This window comes from Gopherus evgoodei, chromosome 15 (genome assembly GCF_007399415.2).
Source record: "Gopherus evgoodei ecotype Sinaloan lineage chromosome 15, rGopEvg1_v1.p, whole genome shotgun sequence".
In the NCBI taxonomy this organism is placed as follows: Eukaryota; Metazoa; Chordata; order Testudines; family Testudinidae; genus Gopherus; species Gopherus evgoodei.
Genome location: NC_044336.1, coordinates 23,780,910 through 23,798,639, shown reverse-complemented (window position 1 = coordinate 23,798,639; position 17,730 = coordinate 23,780,910). Strand labels below are relative to the sequence as shown.

The window sequence follows — 17,730 nt, the reverse complement described above, 5'->3', positions numbered from 1 at the left end:
GAAATGTGCCATAGAAATCTAGTAGGTATGAAAAAAGAAAGAGATCTGCTATAGTGCAGTTTTACTGCTTAACCTCTATTAGGATAGAAAACAACCAAGGAATTGAAAGATAAAATTGTACTTCCACATTATATGTAAATCATCACCACTAGATTAACTCTGCCTCAGAAGAATTGCTCTAATGTAGTATTCTCACACTCATTTAGAAAGTACTGCACAGCATTATTTTTGCAGTTTTGTGACTGGTTAACTTACTTGTCTCTTATAGATGGCTAAAAGAGTAATAGTGAAATTGTTGACGTTGATTGCTTGATGCAGTTGTGTGGTTCTTGTCATGAATGTTTGGTTAGGAAGATAACGTAAAATTGTTTTCTGTTGGCTCGTCTGCAGAGTGACGAAATGCATTTCTGGAAATCTGTAAAACTGCAGCTGACTTAACTTGGAAGTAAGTTTATTATAGCTGCTCTGCAGAAAGCTCAATTCCAGCTGTACAAGGGAACTGTTTTTTGTCCTCTCCAAGTACAAATGTTGATTTTTGTTATCTCTTGGAGCAGAGTTTGGATTGTGGTGGTGATTTGTCTGCAGTTATGTGGTTTGCTGTGGGAGTTAGAGTTTAACTCTGAATTGCCTGGGTTTCTGACTTCTTCTTTAAAATTAATCTTCTGAAAGAAAATTTTATACACATTGGTATGAGTCTGCAACCTAAAATTCTCCACACCCAAGTGTCTAATGGTGAAAATTCTTCAATTTTTTTTAAAAAACATCCACTCCTTTCATGAGAAGGGCCCTGTGCTTGCAGACGCTTAGATTCCTTGATCCCTTACTTGCTCATTCTGATTTGCTCCCCAAATCTTCAGTGCAATGACAAGCCTCCATCTCCTATGCTCTAAATCCCATCTGATCTTGCCCATTGGAGTTAATGGGCATTTTGTCATTGGGATCGGGATCAGACTCTTGCAGTCAGGTCTTGCGCAAATCACTTCACTTTGCTTCCATGTTTGTTTCCCTGTATGTAAACTGGGGATGGGACACTCATGTGAGATAAATGTTATGGGTTAGTTCATATTTGTACAAGACATTTAAGAATGTAAAGTGCTCTATATTACGTATGTATTTATGAGACCGGCATAGTAGAGGAGGAAGCTTGAAATATGGAATTAATTTTATAACTAAATTTCCTGTAATCTTAGTTTTCTAATTCAACATTTCCCATGTGTAAATAACTAGCAGGAACGAGTTGTTCTACCAAGAGGTACTTTTTGGCCTAAAATGAGAGATGTATTCCATTACGAAATGACTGGAGTAATTTCTCCCTGGAATAGCCTGCCTCAGTCCTGCTCTTTCAGTTATAGTGACATTCCTTCTGGCTTTAGTAGCAGAGAGAAGTTCACCTGTAATAATAATAATAATGATAAAATAATATGATAAATAACTTTAGTTTGTGCCACTTTTTTGTGTACATTGCTACTTCAGAATAGCAAATCATGTAAGCAAGAGGTGAACGTGTGATGTGTACTTCTATCTTTTGTCCTCCTTCTTTTGCACTATTTGTCATCAAATTCCAAGTCTGAAGAAAAAATGTTAACAAGACCAACTATATCATGCCAAGCGATCTCAAATCCCATTGAAATCAACATCAGGGGAGGGTGCACAAGCACATTCCAGGATAGGTTCCTGGGTTAGCACTGAAGGAGCAATTAGACAACTGAACCTATTGCATCTGGAGCAGGCAAATGTTTTACTCCCCACCCCCACACCCCCAAAAAAGAAACCACACACAACAATAGTAAGGGGAACCGAGCTGTGTAAGTGCATTTGGCATCATTTGTAAGTAAAGTCCAGTTGTCCAGTCAGCAACATCTGGAAGCAATATTCAAAAGGAAAACAATGAAACACATCCAAGCTCCTTTTATTTCAGCTATGGACTTTTTAAAGGATCACGTGCAAAGATGTCTTATCCTGAGCTGTGCATGTGTCATGGTAGTTGTGGTGTTCCCTGGATATTAGAGAGGATAATATCCTTTATTGGACCCATTTCTGTTGGTGAGAGTGACTGAAGAAGAGCTCAGTGTGGCTTAAAAGCTTCCATCTCATAGACTTATAGACTTTAAGGTCAGAAGGGACCGTTATGATCATCTAGTCTGACCTCCTGCACAATGCAGGCCACAGAATCTCACCCACCCACTCCTGTATCAAGCCTCTAATCTATGTCTGAGCTATTGAAGTCCTCAAATCGTGGTTTAAAGACCTCAAGGTGCAGAGAATCCTCCAGGAAGAGACCCACCAGGAGAAGTTGGTTCAATAAAAGATATTCCCTCATCCACCTTGCCTCTGTAACTGAGCTCTAATGCTTGGAAGGTCAGGACATCTGTTTGTATGAAAGCATAAGTTAGCCATACCATAGTTGATTGCATTATGGCTTTGTGATTGTGATTAGATCTAGGAGACCTATTATTTCACATATGTAACCCCTTCAGCATTTCCCCAGTTACTCAAACTTGACTGATTTATGTGTATGTAGCTCACCCTTATGAATTGATCAAACTATTCTCTACAACTAATGCTTTCAGTGTTCAGTAGATGTGGTCTTTGAGATAGGCAATACTTAGGCGACCAAACATGTTTTTTCTTCTTCGATTGGATAACTCCCAACTTCAAAGGAATTTTAAAGGTGGCAGCCAAACACTTCATAGAATCATAGAAGATTAAGGTTGGAAGGGACCTCAAGAGGTCATCTAGCCCAATTCCCTTCTTAAAGCAGGACCAACACCAACTAAATCATCCCAGCCGTGGGTTTGTCAAGCCGGGCCTAAAAAACCTCTAAGGATGGGGATTCCACCACCTTCCTAGGTAACCCACTCCAGTGCTTCCAGATAAATATTCTCACAAACATGCATTAGTTACTCTTTCTCTTTACGTGACTATCATTGGGAATAAAAATTCACTCAAGAATGTCCCTGGGCTTGTTCCTTGAAGATGTGGAAATGCCTTCAACTCCTGTTGACTTCCATAGAAGCAAAGGGTGCTCAGCTCACAGCACCTTCAGGAGTTGTTTGACACTTTGCAGGATCAAGCCCTTAATGAATAAGAGGGGCTGAATTCAAATTCAACACTGTAGTGGTGGTTTGAACAATACTTATTTGTCTTGCTCACTCATCTCTATAATGGTTATTTAGGGCTAAATGCAGCACCCCTACACATAATTCCAAATGATTTGAAGGACTGCAGGCTCTGTTTCTTAAAACTATGTATACATTTAAAATAAACAGAAGAGTTTGACTTTAAATTTTAAATTAACACTTTTGTTTACTAGTAGGCCAAGATATGAAAATAATGATTTTTCTAGTTTTTTAAGGTTTTCTACCATTGTTAGGTTGTTAAGGAGTCTACTGAAGATTCAAAACATATTTTGTATTTCTTAGTACCATTTTGCATACCCAGATATACATGAATGCATATTAGTAAGTTGGGTTTCTATTTTTCACATTACAAATATCGTTTGGTTTGAGGTCCTTTTAGGAAATAATACTTTCAAACTAAAAACAGCAGAATGCGTATATACACTTTTTCTGAAAGTATCAATATAATTAAAAATGAAGTACTACTGTATGTTGTTTAAATTCTAGAGAAAATTTTCTGGAGAAAAAAGTTAAACCCCTGCATCTACAACAGAAAAGTTTTCATTATCCTTGTATTTCTCCCCACTCCTAACATTTTTAGTAAAGGAGAGCACCTGAAGTGAGTTCTTTAATTAGCAGAGCCCCAGGAAAGGAGATGGTCTATTAGTTAAGACATTGGGTCAAGGAGCAGAGAGATCTGAATTCAATTTTTCTGCCAACACAGACTTCCTTTGTATGAAGAAACCTTGGCAAGTCTTTGGTTTCCAAATCTCTAAAATGGAAATATTGCTTAGCTTGGTAAAGTGCTTTGGTATCCTTAGATGCAAAGCATTGTACAAATACAACTATTTTTTCTTTGATTTGTTCTATTAGAATTTACATCCTTTTGTTTCTCTGTCTAGATCCAGAAATGCAGAGACTTCAGAGAAACATGAGTGTGTGTCAGCAAACTAAGGCTCTCTTGTGTAAAAATCTACTTATCAAATGGAGAATGAAAATGCAGACCTTTCAGGCAAGTACAAAAAAAATAGTTTGGGAACAAAACAAAAAAAAAGCTGGGTCATGTGAGAGGGTTATTCTCCTCCTCCCCCTCTCCCTTCCCCTCCCCCCAACCCCCCCAATTTATATTTGAGAGTAGTAAAAGTGAGACAATATTTGAAAAGCCCCAATTGTTGCAGTTTTTTTGCAAGGCTTTTGCACTCATCCTAGTTCTTTTCTCATTGCTGCAACAGACAACAGCAGAAACTCTGTCACCTGTGGATTGTTATAGAAGCCACTCTTTACTTTTAATTGTTGCTCATGGTTTTGTGGTGACACACAGAGCACCGTCTTCATATTATATCCACTCGTGTAAAAACAGTGACCTTTTTACGAAGAGTTGAGCTCTGTGTTTCATTGACCTAATAGGCAATATTACTTTTTGTATTTGCATTGCTGTAGCTCGGATTTTCAGGCATTAGCAGATGTGAAAGTTGTAAGCTCTGAATGGTGTTAAAGTGACTATATTCTGCGACAAGATTTAGATTTTGCTGAAACTTCATTTTTTGAAGGAAAACTGTTCTCTAAAACGTATTGACTGGCTTTATTGTTTATCTGATAATCAGGGAGGAACCATTCTCTCTGAAATTGTTGTGCTGTTCTCACTGCTCATTTACTCTTTTTCCATTACCCAGGAATGGATCCTGTCACTCCTATTTCTCTTTCTGCTGTACTTGGTATCTATGTTCACAATAAGTTACCGAAATCCTGAAGTGCCTCTGGCTTTCCTGGGACGATTAGATGACCCTGCCTATAATGCTACTGGGATTACAGTTGCTTATACACCCATGACAGACAGCACGAGACAAATAATGAATAAAGTGGCTTCAGAATCTGTCATGATAGGTTCGTTATGCCCATTAAATATTTAAGTTTGTTATTACTTTAGCTACCGTACCTGTACTGTGTCTTAACATGTTCTGCTAGTGTACAATATTCATAAGAACATCAGAACAGTCAGACTGGCTCAGACTAACAGTACATCTAGCCCAGTATCCTGTCTCCTGACAGCGGCTATTGCCAAATGCCTCAGAAGGAATAAACAGAACAGGGCAATTTTGAGTGATCCATCACCTGTCATGCAGTCCCAGCTTCTGGCAGTTGGAAGTTTAGGGACACCTTGAGCAATGTGGTTGCATCCTCCTTGAATATATCTACCGGAATTCTTTTTTTTTAATCCAGTTGTTACTTTTGGCCATCATTCTATACCATTCGTTGTCACAGATATTTGTGTATTCATTATTCAATACCTGTAATTTTCTCTGAATGCTTGTGAGTTTTTAGTTTTAGGAGGAGTGTTAACAGGCAATTATAGTAACTAATTTTCCATTCCTGGTGGATCATGCTAACAAATGTTCACAGTACAGCACAACAGCATCAAGGGAAACATACGTTTATTCCCTTGTGGAATAGTCCTGAAATTCAGTTTCCTGAAAATATTTAGTAGCCTGATCCACAAGCAATGTTCTGACAAACTTGACTGAATTTTATTAGTTTTGTCATTATTTTAGAAACTTCATTAACTGCACCTTAGAGTCCAGCAGTGATAGAAGGGGCTTCAGAAAGGAAGACAGTGGAGTTGAAATAATATATGCTTTCCCACTGAATACTTGATTATAAATTAAATTAATTAGCTGCTAGCTGGCATTGCAATTGACATATGTGGTGCCAGGTTTGGGTCCTAATAAGAAATAAATAACTCAGATCAGAAGCTTTCCTTAGAATAATATTATAAAACTATATTTAAAAAATGACATAAAAAAACCTTTTGTTGACTGGGAAGCGGAGATGGGGCTTGTGCCATAAAACTGTGATCCAAATTTCAAACTCTCAGTAATTAGAGTACAATGCGCTCCTTTTATAAGAATCACACCTAGCCTGGATAATTCGATTCTTATAAGCAGTTGATTCTTACAAGCAGAATTGCAAAGAATGGATTAAATTGACCACTACGTTTTAAACAACTGGCTTTTTAAATTCAATTGAGAAACATCTCATTTACCATAACTAAATTCTTTAGACTTTAAACATATTCAGCATGGAACAAAACCAACATTCTACCAACCATACCAACATTTTAACTGAGCAACATATTATTAGTTATTATTACCCAATCTCTTACCTGGTGCTTTTTTTCAAGGCATTATTAATACTGTGCAGCATGTTACAACTTTACACAAAGTGTAAGTTACCGGAGCTATATATCTCTTAATGTAAAGATCCAAAGATACACATTTTAAAAATCTCTCACATAAACTGCAACAAACGTAACATACGAAAGTGCATTACATTGACTTTTATAGCGTAAATATCTATGTAAAACAACAAAACAGGTGGTATAATATGAATATTTATTTCAGCATATCACCATATCTTCCTTTTCGAGGAGATGCAGGAGGTTAAAATCATTGAATCCCCTGTACAATAGACCATTAGTTTTCACTGCATCCTTCATTTGGGTCAAGGATGGGATGATTACCACGTCATCATGAGAGTCCACCTCTGCATCGTTTTCAGATTTCACTTTAAATTGGTTTCTGAACTCAGTCACAATGTCATCATCAGAGACAGGTTGCATAGTAAAAGCATTGTCATTGATGTCTATCCACTCTTCAAATTCATGTCCATTGAGTCCTCTTGGTGGCTCAACAAGAATTGCTTCTGCCATAGTTGCATTCACCAGACCTTCTTTTTTCCAGCAATTGTTGAAGCACTGACGTCCGACCAGGCATTTGCAAGCATTAGAATGGCATCTGAAAGACTGATCTTCCTGGCCATCTCCACAGCAGGAGCTTTGTTGTTCTTATCATCATCAATGTGATGAAACACTGTGCGAGCCATTTGCTTATGAAAGTATGCCTTATCAGAACTGCCAATTCCCTGGTCACGTGGCAGAAGGATAGAAGTTGTGGTTTTGGGAGGAATTCAGGTTGGATATTCCTCAGTGTTACATCTTTCATCATGTGGGCTGCGCAGATGTCCACAAGTAGCAAAATCTTTCTCCTTTCATGGCCCCAACTTTTTGATTCCAGTCCTTCAGCCACTCACCGAATTGATACCCCATCATCCAGGCAGATGACTTGGCAGCATAGTGGACTGGAAGATGTCTCCGATTTTTAAAACACCATGGGTTTTGACTTTTCCTGATGATGAAAAGGTCCTTTTTCTTACCAGTCATGGAACAGGTGACTAGAGCAATAATTCTTTCTATAGACCTCTTCCCTCCTTTTTTATTTTCTATTTAAATGTGAGAGTGCCATCAGACAGGGCTTGAAAGTAAATTCCATTTTCATCTGCATTCCAAATGTCTTCTTCAGCAAAATCATGTCTCATTTCGATCCACTAATTTTCTCACCATTCTTCACGTGACCTAAAGTCCGTGTCTTTGACTTCTCTCTTAAAAACTATCCCATCCTGTTTTTGAAAGTGCTCAAACCAGCCAGTGTATGCCTTGAGCTTGGTCACGCCCAGGGTCACCACCAGTTCTTCTGATTACTGCATCACCAACAGTCCACATAGGGGGGTATTTCTCTCTCTGGCATTTCTGATCTACTTTATAAACACGGCCTCGACCATACGTACCTTGTCTGCCCACATTGTTTTTTATCTCCTTCATTTTGTACAATACTCTCCCTGCTTTAAGAATCATAGACAATGTCAGTTGTGGAATGCCCAATTTCTGAGCTGCATATCTTTGGCTGGTCTTGGGAAGACTATTTCAGGACACCAGAAGAGGGCATTTTTTGTCTGCAAAAAGCATCTTTCTTTTTTCTAATATGTTGATCGACTTTCACATAAACGGCACAACTTGTTTTTTTACACAGGGATTATACTTTATATGCATTACGTGCCCAAAAAACGCAAGATGTCATCAAATTCAAATTCAGAACAGCTTTATTGGCTTATTACATGTCATTGCTCTTGACTGAATATCGCATTACATGTAGTCAGTGTGCCCCTAAGTGATTCTTATAAGTAAAGTATTTTACCATGGTTAGTGTAGAAATGATTTTATCCCAGTGGTTTTGATCACTATATGTGGTTGATGCTTATATCAATAATTCTTATAAACGGAGTGTACTGTATTAGAATCTAGGTTTTCAGTCAACCCATTATTGAGATAAGGACCAGCTGCAAAGTTCAGTTGTATATCTACATGTGGATTCCACAGTTTCTAGTAGAAGTTTGCAGGTGTTGGATTCTGGGTGTTTTAGTTTGGGAGTATTTTATTTTTATGCAGTAGTTATTTCTAGATAACTCTAGCTACATTGCCATCTGTGGAGTAAAATATCTACCTCTTGTTGCATTCACAATTAAACTTAAGATTTTCTTATTAACTTTTTCCCAGCTAATCAAATTGAATGTGACCCAAAGCATCTACAAATATACCTGGCCTAGAGAACAGAAACTCAGAGGGGAAAGATGCACAGCTGGCAAAACTGGCTACATGTATAAAATTCCTGTGCTGACATTTTCAGTGTTGTAGTTATTAATCATAATGTCTTTTGTATAAACCACAGGTATAAAAACAGAAGTGATGGAAGATGAAAAAGCACTGGAGGCAGCATGGATTTTGAATGAGGAAATTGTAGGGGTTGTATTTAACGATGACTTCTCCTATTGCCTCAGATTTCGTCCCAGCAATGTGATTGCTCCAAATGAGCATTTTGAACAGATAGGTAATTAAAAATAAATAAATATGGCCAGATCCTCGGTGTAAATTAGCGTAGCTTCACTGAAGTGGATTTGGCCCTTAGTCTACATGAGAGTTTCTGACCTAGAAAGAACCACCAATTTAAGTCTGTTTCATTGTTTGTAACAAAATAATAAAATCCAGCAACACCAACTTGCTTTTATAGATGATAGAAACTGTTTGTTCGTTTGTTTGTTTTTAAATTGAGGATTTAGGCATATTCCTCCCTTTTACCTGAAATATTCCATCCCACTTGATATGTTACATTCCATTTAAGTCTTTTTCCGTGTCTCATCACGTAGGGTTGATGCATGACAGATCAGCCTTGTGGTGTAGATTAATATGCGTTTTATACTTTACTTTTGTCCTGTAGTCTATTTTACACATCCAAATGCACTCCATATAACTAATGAAAATTACTAGCAAAATGTATCAACTGATGGTCGATGAGGACTGAACTAGCATCCTCAGGCCTCTGCTCTTTTGGGAGGCTACATAGTGAAGTGAAGAACTGATCTGGTGTGGAGACTTTGCCTTCACTTCTCACCTTGAACCACAGTTGTTCAGGGCAGGAAGGAGGCACTTGAGTGTAGCAGGGTGTGAAAATGCCTTCAGCAGTGCAAACAATGGTATACCAGGTTTTTTGGTTCTTTGGTTTTGGGTTGCGTTTTTTGGCCAGCCAAAGATCCCAGTCAAGCAGCCTGTATTAGAAACTGTAAAAACGCTAAATCATTGGGCATGTTGTAAACCATCTAAAGAATTAAAATAATATGCCCAGATCCTTAGTACAGAGCTGATCCTGTGCCACTGAAGTAAATGGGAGCTTTGGCATTTCACATGCACATTTAAGGCATTCAGGTGGGGAGCAGTGAGAAAAGAGAGACGCTGTCAGGTGTCTCCACTGCAATGGGGTCCTGCTATTATTACATGGGATGACGCTGAACGAGTCCAATACACTGCTGGTCCTTTGATATTTCCACTATCCTTGGGAGCTTGTTGCGGTTGCAGAGTTGTTATTGTAGTACCATTAAATCTGAATTTCTTGACTTTTGTGGGATTAAAATCTCAGCCTTGATATTGCATTAAAATGTTTGTTGCACACAATTAAGTAATGTACTTGACCGTTCATCTTTGCAGATTCTTGTTATAACTTTTCAGAACAATACTGTGAGAGTCCAAAATATTGGTACAGAGGATTTCTATCACTGCAATCAAGCATTGATGCTGCTATTATAGAAGTAAGCAGAGTTCTTGCACTGAAATTATTTTCTGTTTTCTTCTAACTTGACCCTTCAACATTAAGCAAAATAAATCCTTCTGTGATCAGGGTTTTTTTAGTGCATGGAATTATTACAATGTAAAAAAAAAAGTGATGGATCATCTTGTGTCGGGAACTTCTACCAAAGAACAACATGTGAAATAACACAGAATCCTGAATGGTTTGCAGGAATTGACTACTTTTACTTTCATCTAGAAAACATGCACCCCTCCTAATCTCTGTGCAAAATTACAATCAGTTTTAAAAGTCACAAAATAGAAATGGTAAAACTTACCAAACGTATTGACACAAATAACTTCCCAGACCACGAGTGAAATGCAACTCAGGATTGCCCAGCAGCATCCAACTGGAACATCTAGTGGATACTGACATACAGATTATAGCTGGATGATTATCTTTCAGAAGTAGCCATGGCCACTTGATATCATTTGAATCTGGCAAGGAAGTTTCAACTGTTCTTTCCACTATGGACCATTGGAATGTAATTAATTCCTTTGCCATTTTGAGACGACAGCTCCATTTGGGACTGCATTTTAAATCCACTCAGAAGCTAAAGCTAGTGTGGGATACATCGGTCCATTTGGTAATTGGAGTATTTGGCTGCAAGCAGGCTCAACCAATGTGCCATAATCTGGGCTGGATAGCTGAGGTTTTAGGGTAGGGTTGGTATTGACCTAGGTCTAGGTTGGATATTAGGAAACACTATTTCACTAAGAGGGTGGTGAAACACTGAAATGGATTATCGAGGGAGGTGGTGGAATCTCTATCCTTAGAGGTTTCTAAGACCTGGTTTGACAAAGCCCTGGCTGGGATGATTTAGTTGGTGTTGGTCCTGCTTTGAGCCGAGGTTGGACTAGATGACCTCCCTAATATTCTATGATGCTATGACCTTTAAAACCCTAAATGGCTTCAGACCTTCTTAAATGAGAGAATGCCTCTCTCCCTGTGCTATGCTGCAGCAGTTAAGATCTGCAGAGGTACTCCCCTCGACCCAAAGAAGGAGCTTTTGGAAGGGCGTTCTCTGTGCGGGCCTCTTTTCTTGGAAATGTTCCCCTTGTCCTTGGTCAACAATGACCCAAATCAGTTAAACTTCAGAGCATGCTGTACGGCGTGCCTTTTTAAGAAACCTGCTGAATGAGCAAATATTGTTAGTGATTGTGTGTCTGGACAGCGGATAGTTTGGTTTATTTTTGTGCTGCGTGACTGTGTGTTATGGAGTTGCTATTTATTCTGATGATATATCGGTCTTGAAATATTTGGCAAGGGAACCTAGAGCATTCTGAGAGGTGCCTCTTGTCATTTTAGAAAACGACAAAACATGACAATTGCTCATCTTACCCACTAAAGGTCTGAGAGAGTAGGTACGGGAGCCCTTGCAGCATGTTCTAAGGGCTAAAAAAATTGGGATTTTTCAGATCAGCATAGGATGCTAATCTCAGAGCTAGAGTCTCACCTCTAAGAATTCTCTTCAGCCAGTCTCCAGCAGACCAAACGTAAGGAATGTTGTCAAGAATGCGCAGCCTGATCTCCACTGTAGGCATGATAAAGAGGAGAGGGGCTATCACTAAGGTAACCTGGCCTCAAAGTTTAGGGGGAAGGTTTTAAAAGACACAAGTGGTATTTAGGCATTTAACTCCCAGTTGCACCTTCAGAAACTTCCCCCTAGGTTCAAATTTGTGAATGCTCAAGAACGAACCAATTCTTCATGATTGTTTCCATCTACTGAGATATTTACAGGGACATCCTTGACAAACTAGGCCTCAAGTCTTATCTCTCGTCTATGTCTCATGGCTTGAAAGGTTTTGGCTGAAATACGCAGTGGAAACCATTATAATTTCTAGCATTGGCATAGATTCCAAGGCCAGAAGGGACCCCTGTGATCATCAAGTCTGGCCTCCTGGGTAACGTGAGGTTTAAAGAGCAGTTGATGTTGGTTTATGCTTTAACTTCACCTAATTTCTTTTTTAAGAAACGTTTTTAAATGTTTTGTTTGTACATCTCTGCCCTGTTGCAATTCTGTTCAAGTTCTTATTTTCAACCCATCTTCATTATGGGTCCTAGCACTGGATTTCGTTACATGCAACATTATAAACTCAGAAAGGGAGGTTGTCTGCTGAGAAATTTAGTGTTGTCAGTGTTAGTATTAAGACTAATTTTATTATGTAATTATCTTGTATTGGGTACCTAGAGTGCCTAGAGGCCCCATTGTGCTAGCACTGTACACATATGTAATAAAAAGACAGTCCCTTCCCCCAAAGAACTTACAGTTCAGGCATATGCTCCCAAATGAATTAAAACCAGCAGGGGGAAGAGGAGAGGAGACCAAGACAACACTGAAATGATTAATATAATAAGCCGTCAGTTTCCTAGCTATTGAGTGTTTTGCGGTAGTAGTGAGCTTTAAGGAGGAACTTGAAGGAGGATGAAAGCAACATGCTAGGAAGACAGTCTCAGTGTCCATATTTTGAGCAGACCTGAAGGGGGAAGTCTGCATTTCTCAAGGCCAGAAAGGAGAAGGTAACAGTCATCAGAAATACATGATCTGTTTACAGCACCACTAACATTATTAAGTGACATGTTATAACCCTGTACTATGACCTTATTTCATTACATAAAATTAATTGCTAACTTGAATTTTTTAGATAACGACAAATCATTCTGTCTGGGAGGAAATGAAATCCATTAGTGGTATCCGTATGGGATCATCATCTGTCATACCATCAATTACCCTGGAACATAGTTATATCATTTTTACTGTTGCAATGTGTTTCTCTCCATTTATGCACTTTATGTCAATCAGTCTTACAAGAGAAAAAAGGAAACTCAAGGTGTTGATGAAGACTATGGGGTTACAGGATGCAGCCTTTTGGTGAGTAACACAACTAGCTGATGTGCATAGGTTTACTGCCTTAAGTTAATAGTTGCCAGAATACATATATTCTTCAGTATTTGTAAAATGAATTGACAATTTCCGTCCAGCTTCTCACGGGCAGGAGGAACTCACAAAAGAAAACAGCCAACCTCAATTAGATTGGCGTCCTTATGTATAGCCTAAGCGGAGAGGCCAAGGACTGAGTGGACGTTACCCCATTACCGTTAAAGGTTGTCCTTTCAGAATGTGATCGAGGTGCATTGTTTGGGGCAGCGTGTGGAATCTTACTCTGCTACTACCAGTATTTTTTTGAAGGGGATGGAGGCCTTCTTCAGTTTTCAAGGATGATATCCTAACAGGAACTCCACTGGAAAACTTTACAAAACAATGCAACTCTTAGGACTTGTGAACGTCTAGTTAATGAGCTAGTGCCCTTACAATTTGGTAACTTTTTAATTAGATTTTTTTGTGCCTAACATGTATTTACTTAACATCAATAAGGACTATAACAGTGGTAAAAGGGATAAAAGTAGAAGAAAAAGGAATAAACACTAGGAAGCTAAGCAGAAGTTAGAGAGAGCTGATGATATCACTGATTTTTGCAACCTGAAAGAGAGGCAATGTCATATGAGACCTGTAATAAGGTAACGTGTGGAAGTCAGCTATGAATCTAGTATGTTTGTTTTCTTAAAAACCCTGGGACCCATTGTACTAACTAGATCTATGTATACATCTCTTCTTCTCACAGGGCTGAGGGCTCAGACACTTCCAGGGTAACTTTCCCTCCTTGTCTTTAGACTCTGTGCATACAGAGAGGTTGGTTGCAGTTATGAGCATCATCTCTCATGAGACTTATGGAAATGAGGGGGGAAATATAATACAGCCAGAGACTGTAGTGTTTTCCCCTTCTCATACTCTACCAAGTCCCTGGTATAAGTATAGGAGTCCTGGCTGCATAGTCATAGCTGGCCTGGAGACTGACAGCTGACACAGATGGATGAGGTTTCCAAGCAGATGGCATTGAAAATCATTGGTCCCCTGATATCTGTGGTGTTTGGGGACAAAGAGTACCTCCATTGGTGGAAAGATTAAGGAGTACCATCTAAGGAAGACCTGGCAGAACTCTCCTCCCCTTCAACCTTCTTGCTCATTTCCCATGGGAGGGACAGATGGGTTCCCAAGCTCATTGTCTGTCAATCTCCTTTGTATAATGCCTTACTAATGTCACAACTGTACGTGAAATCCCTTCCACCCCAGGCACCTGTTCCAAACCTCCCGGAGTGAACAGAGACACCCAGAGGATATAACAAAGGGAGATATTTATTTACAGAGGGAAGAGAGGAGAAAAACAACAAGGGGAAATATAGGGGGAGCAGTAGAACAGTGCTGCATCCAAACCAAGGGCCCAGTGGTAGCACAGTCTGGAAGGGCAGACACTGAGCAACGTGTCTGCACACAGAGTTTGGGAGTCCTGAGCAAAGTTCCAGTCCAGTGGTGAGTCACTGGGGGCTCCTGGTCATCTTTGGTGCCAGTGAAACTTTTCCCCAACAAACCCTTCCGGTGCCCTCTCCTGCCGCTCTCTGCGAAGTCACCCAGAGTGACCACCTCCCCACTTAACTAGCTATAACCTCCCTCCTTGTTCCTAGTGCAGAGTCACAAGCCACAGTACTCACAGCCCCATGCAGCTCTGGGCAGCTTGATACTGGGTCCAGCTCCAGCCTGTCCTTCTCAGGCGATTCCCCCCCTGGCACAGGGCTGCTCCTGGCTCCTGTCCTGGGCTGTCCCCGATTGGACCTGTCCTCCTCAGGCAGGTTCTCCCTGTTTCACTTCTCCAGGGCCTGCCAACTGCCCTTCTCCCTTCCTGGAGCTCCAGTGCCACCCCCTGGAGTTTCCCTCTTTTTTTTCTTACTCTCCCCCTCCGCCCTGGGAAAAAGATTTAAAGGGGCCATGCTCTCTAAACCCCAAAGGGGTTACACTAACAATGGGATTTGCCATATGGCTGAAATCATGACAACAGTAATCAATTATCCAGAAAGATAACAATATATTTTCATTTTCAGGTTATCCTGGAGTTTGCTGTATGCTGTTTGTGTTTTGATTATGGCCAGTCTGCTGACAGCTGTCACGATTAATGAATATTTCTACACAAGCAGCTTCTTTCCAATATTACTTCTATTTTTCTTTTATGGCATAGCATCTGTAAGTTGGGACTTTAAAATGAAATTTCTCCATGTTCTAAGTTTAAAATGTCTATAAGCCACATTGCTACTAGTCGTAGGGCAGATCAGAGAGTGGCCCAACACTGTAGCTTTTCTGTAGTCACAGTAATTGAAGAAACGATCTCTCTAAATCTCATTTCATCTCATAATTGGACATTATTTGAATTACCATTCAAAGAATTTACAGACACCAGACTCTGTGGGCTATGGACAAAAGTGAATTTTAATCTCAAATCCATCCACAAAGACCAATTTTCTTTACAGAACTTTGAGAGAGGGAATATGTAATGTCTGTGCCCGTGTAATCCTAGAGTGGCCAGTAAATAATGAAATGATTTCTGTGCGGCATGCCACTTGAATTTTATGAAATAAAACTACCCAAATATAACTTTCTGAATTTCCCCCTTCTTCCTCACTTCCATAGATAGAAGATGAGAGAGTGATTCCATTAGGCTCTTAAATGACAGCAGTCATAATATTGATCAAGTTTTCCCACATGAACATGATTTGTTGGGGGAAGAGTCAACATGGCTATTATAAAGGGAAATCATGCCTCACCAATCTACTAGAATTCTTTGAGGGAGTCAACAAACATGTAGACAAAGGCATTTCTGTGGCTATAGTATACTTGGACTTTTAGAAACCTTTGACCAGGTTCCTCACCAAAGGCTTTTAAGCAAAGTAAGCAGTCATAGGATAAGAGGGAAGGTATTCTCATGAATCAGTAACTGGTTTAAAGACGGGGGGAAAGGGTAGAAATACATAGTCAGTTTTCAGAATGGAGAGAGATGAATAATGTGCTGGGACTAGTGGTGTTCGACATATTCATAAATGATCTGGAAAAAGGGGTAAACAGCAAAGTGGCAAAATTTGCAGATGATACAGTCTGCTTTGGACCTAACTATCTTGAGTAATTTTGTAAGGAGTTACAAAGGGACCTCACAAAACTGGATGACTGGCAACAAAATGGCAGGTGAAATTCAGTGTTGACAAATGCAAAGCAACACACATTGGAAAATATAATCCCAACTTCACAGACAAAATGATGGGTCTAAATACGCTGTTAGACAATTAAAGGAGGATATGGTAGAGGTCTATAAAATCATGAGAAAGTGAGTAAGAAAGGGTTATTTACTTCTTCATATAACACCAGAACTAGGGGTCATCAAATGAAATTAATTAATAGACAACAGGTTTAAAACACACATAAGGAAGTACTTCTTCACACAACGCGTAGTCACCCTGCGGCACTTGTTGCCTAGGGATGTTTGTGAAGGCCAAAATTATCACTGGGTTCGAAAAGAATTAGATAACATAGGAATAACCATACAGGGTCAGACCAATAGTCCATCTAGCCCCGCACCCTGTTTTCTGACAGTGACCAATGCAAAGTGCTTCAGAGGGAGATAAGCTCATGGAGGAGAGGTCCATCAATGGCAATTAGCAAAGAAGGTCATGGAGGCAAACGCATGCTCTTCGTGTCCCTACCCTCTGACTGCCAGAAGCAGGGAGTGGATGACAGGATGAATAACTTAGTAATTGCCCTGTTCTGTCCATTCCCTCTGGGGCACCTGGTGTTTGCAACTGTAGGAATACAGGATACTGGTCTAGCTGAACCCTTGGACTGACCCAGTATAGCCGTTCTTATGTTCTTAATTAATTGACTAGAGATATGTTTACTTGTGCAAGTACAAATATTATTTATTGATGATACTTTGTCACATGCATGCATGAAAAGAGAGACCACCTGGAATTAACCATTTCTAGTGTTACCTAAAACTTGAAGGTTATCTTCTCCCGAGCTTTGGCATTACTGATGGATGTAGAGCTAACCTGTTTTCTCTACCCTAGTTATTTTCATTGTTTTTGTGTGCCAAAAAGAGCATTAAAAACCCCACAAAATTATGTGAATCAGTGACAAACTAATAGTTAAGGAGAATTTAAGAAAACATAAACCAACCAATCCAACAAAAAATTAGGCCTTCACTGGGAGGGGGCGGCTACCTGAAATCTGGATGTGTATTAAATTAGTAGGTGAAGAAAATGAAACAGCCCCAGAAAAAAGAGAGAGTTTATAAGTGAAATTGACTGAAAAAAATTTACTAAAAGGACACCCAGCTACTATGTAAAATGAAACACACACACACAATTAATATAATACACATATATACCCTAGAGCAGGGAGTCTCAATCTTTTTCTTTCTGAGGCCCCCCACCAACATGCTATAAAAACTCCACAGCCCAGTTGTGCCACAGCAACTGTTTTTCTGCATGTGAAAACCAGAGCTAGCATTAAGGGAGTAGCAAGCAGGGTGGTTGCCCAGGTCCCCACACCGCTGAGGGCCCCACAAAGCTAAGTTTCTCAGGCTTTGGCTTCAGACTCAGATGGCGGGGTCCCAGGCTTCAGCCCTGCATGGTGGTGCTTTGGTTTTCTGCCCCGGGCCCCAATGACTCTAATGCTGGTCCTGCTTGGCAGCCCCCCTAAAACCTGCTCATGGCCCCCCAGGGGA

General features: G+C 39.8%; 1 protein-coding gene across 3 annotated transcripts in view; it reads left to right on the top strand.

The window, feature by feature from the left end:
• Positions 1-17,730, top strand: part of LOC115635401 (ATP-binding cassette sub-family A member 9-like) — a 63,551-nt gene that overhangs the window by 2,177 nt on the left and 43,644 nt on the right. For 2 of the 3 annotated variants that reach the window (XM_030534087.1, XM_030534089.1), the window contains exons 2-7: positions 4,022-4,131; positions 4,793-5,003; positions 8,678-8,836; positions 9,988-10,088; positions 12,772-12,998; positions 15,062-15,200. In XM_030534087.1, coding sequence (XP_030389947.1) covers positions 4,030-4,131; positions 4,793-5,003; positions 8,678-8,836; positions 9,988-10,088; positions 12,772-12,998; positions 15,062-15,200 — 939 coding nt within the window. In that variant the 5' untranslated portion in view covers positions 4,022-4,029. Of the gene's footprint in view, positions 1-390; positions 446-4,021; positions 4,132-4,792; positions 5,004-8,677; positions 8,837-9,987; positions 10,089-12,771; positions 12,999-15,061; positions 15,201-17,730 lie in introns of all 3 variants that reach the window. The other variant, XM_030534088.1, reaches the window with a different exon arrangement.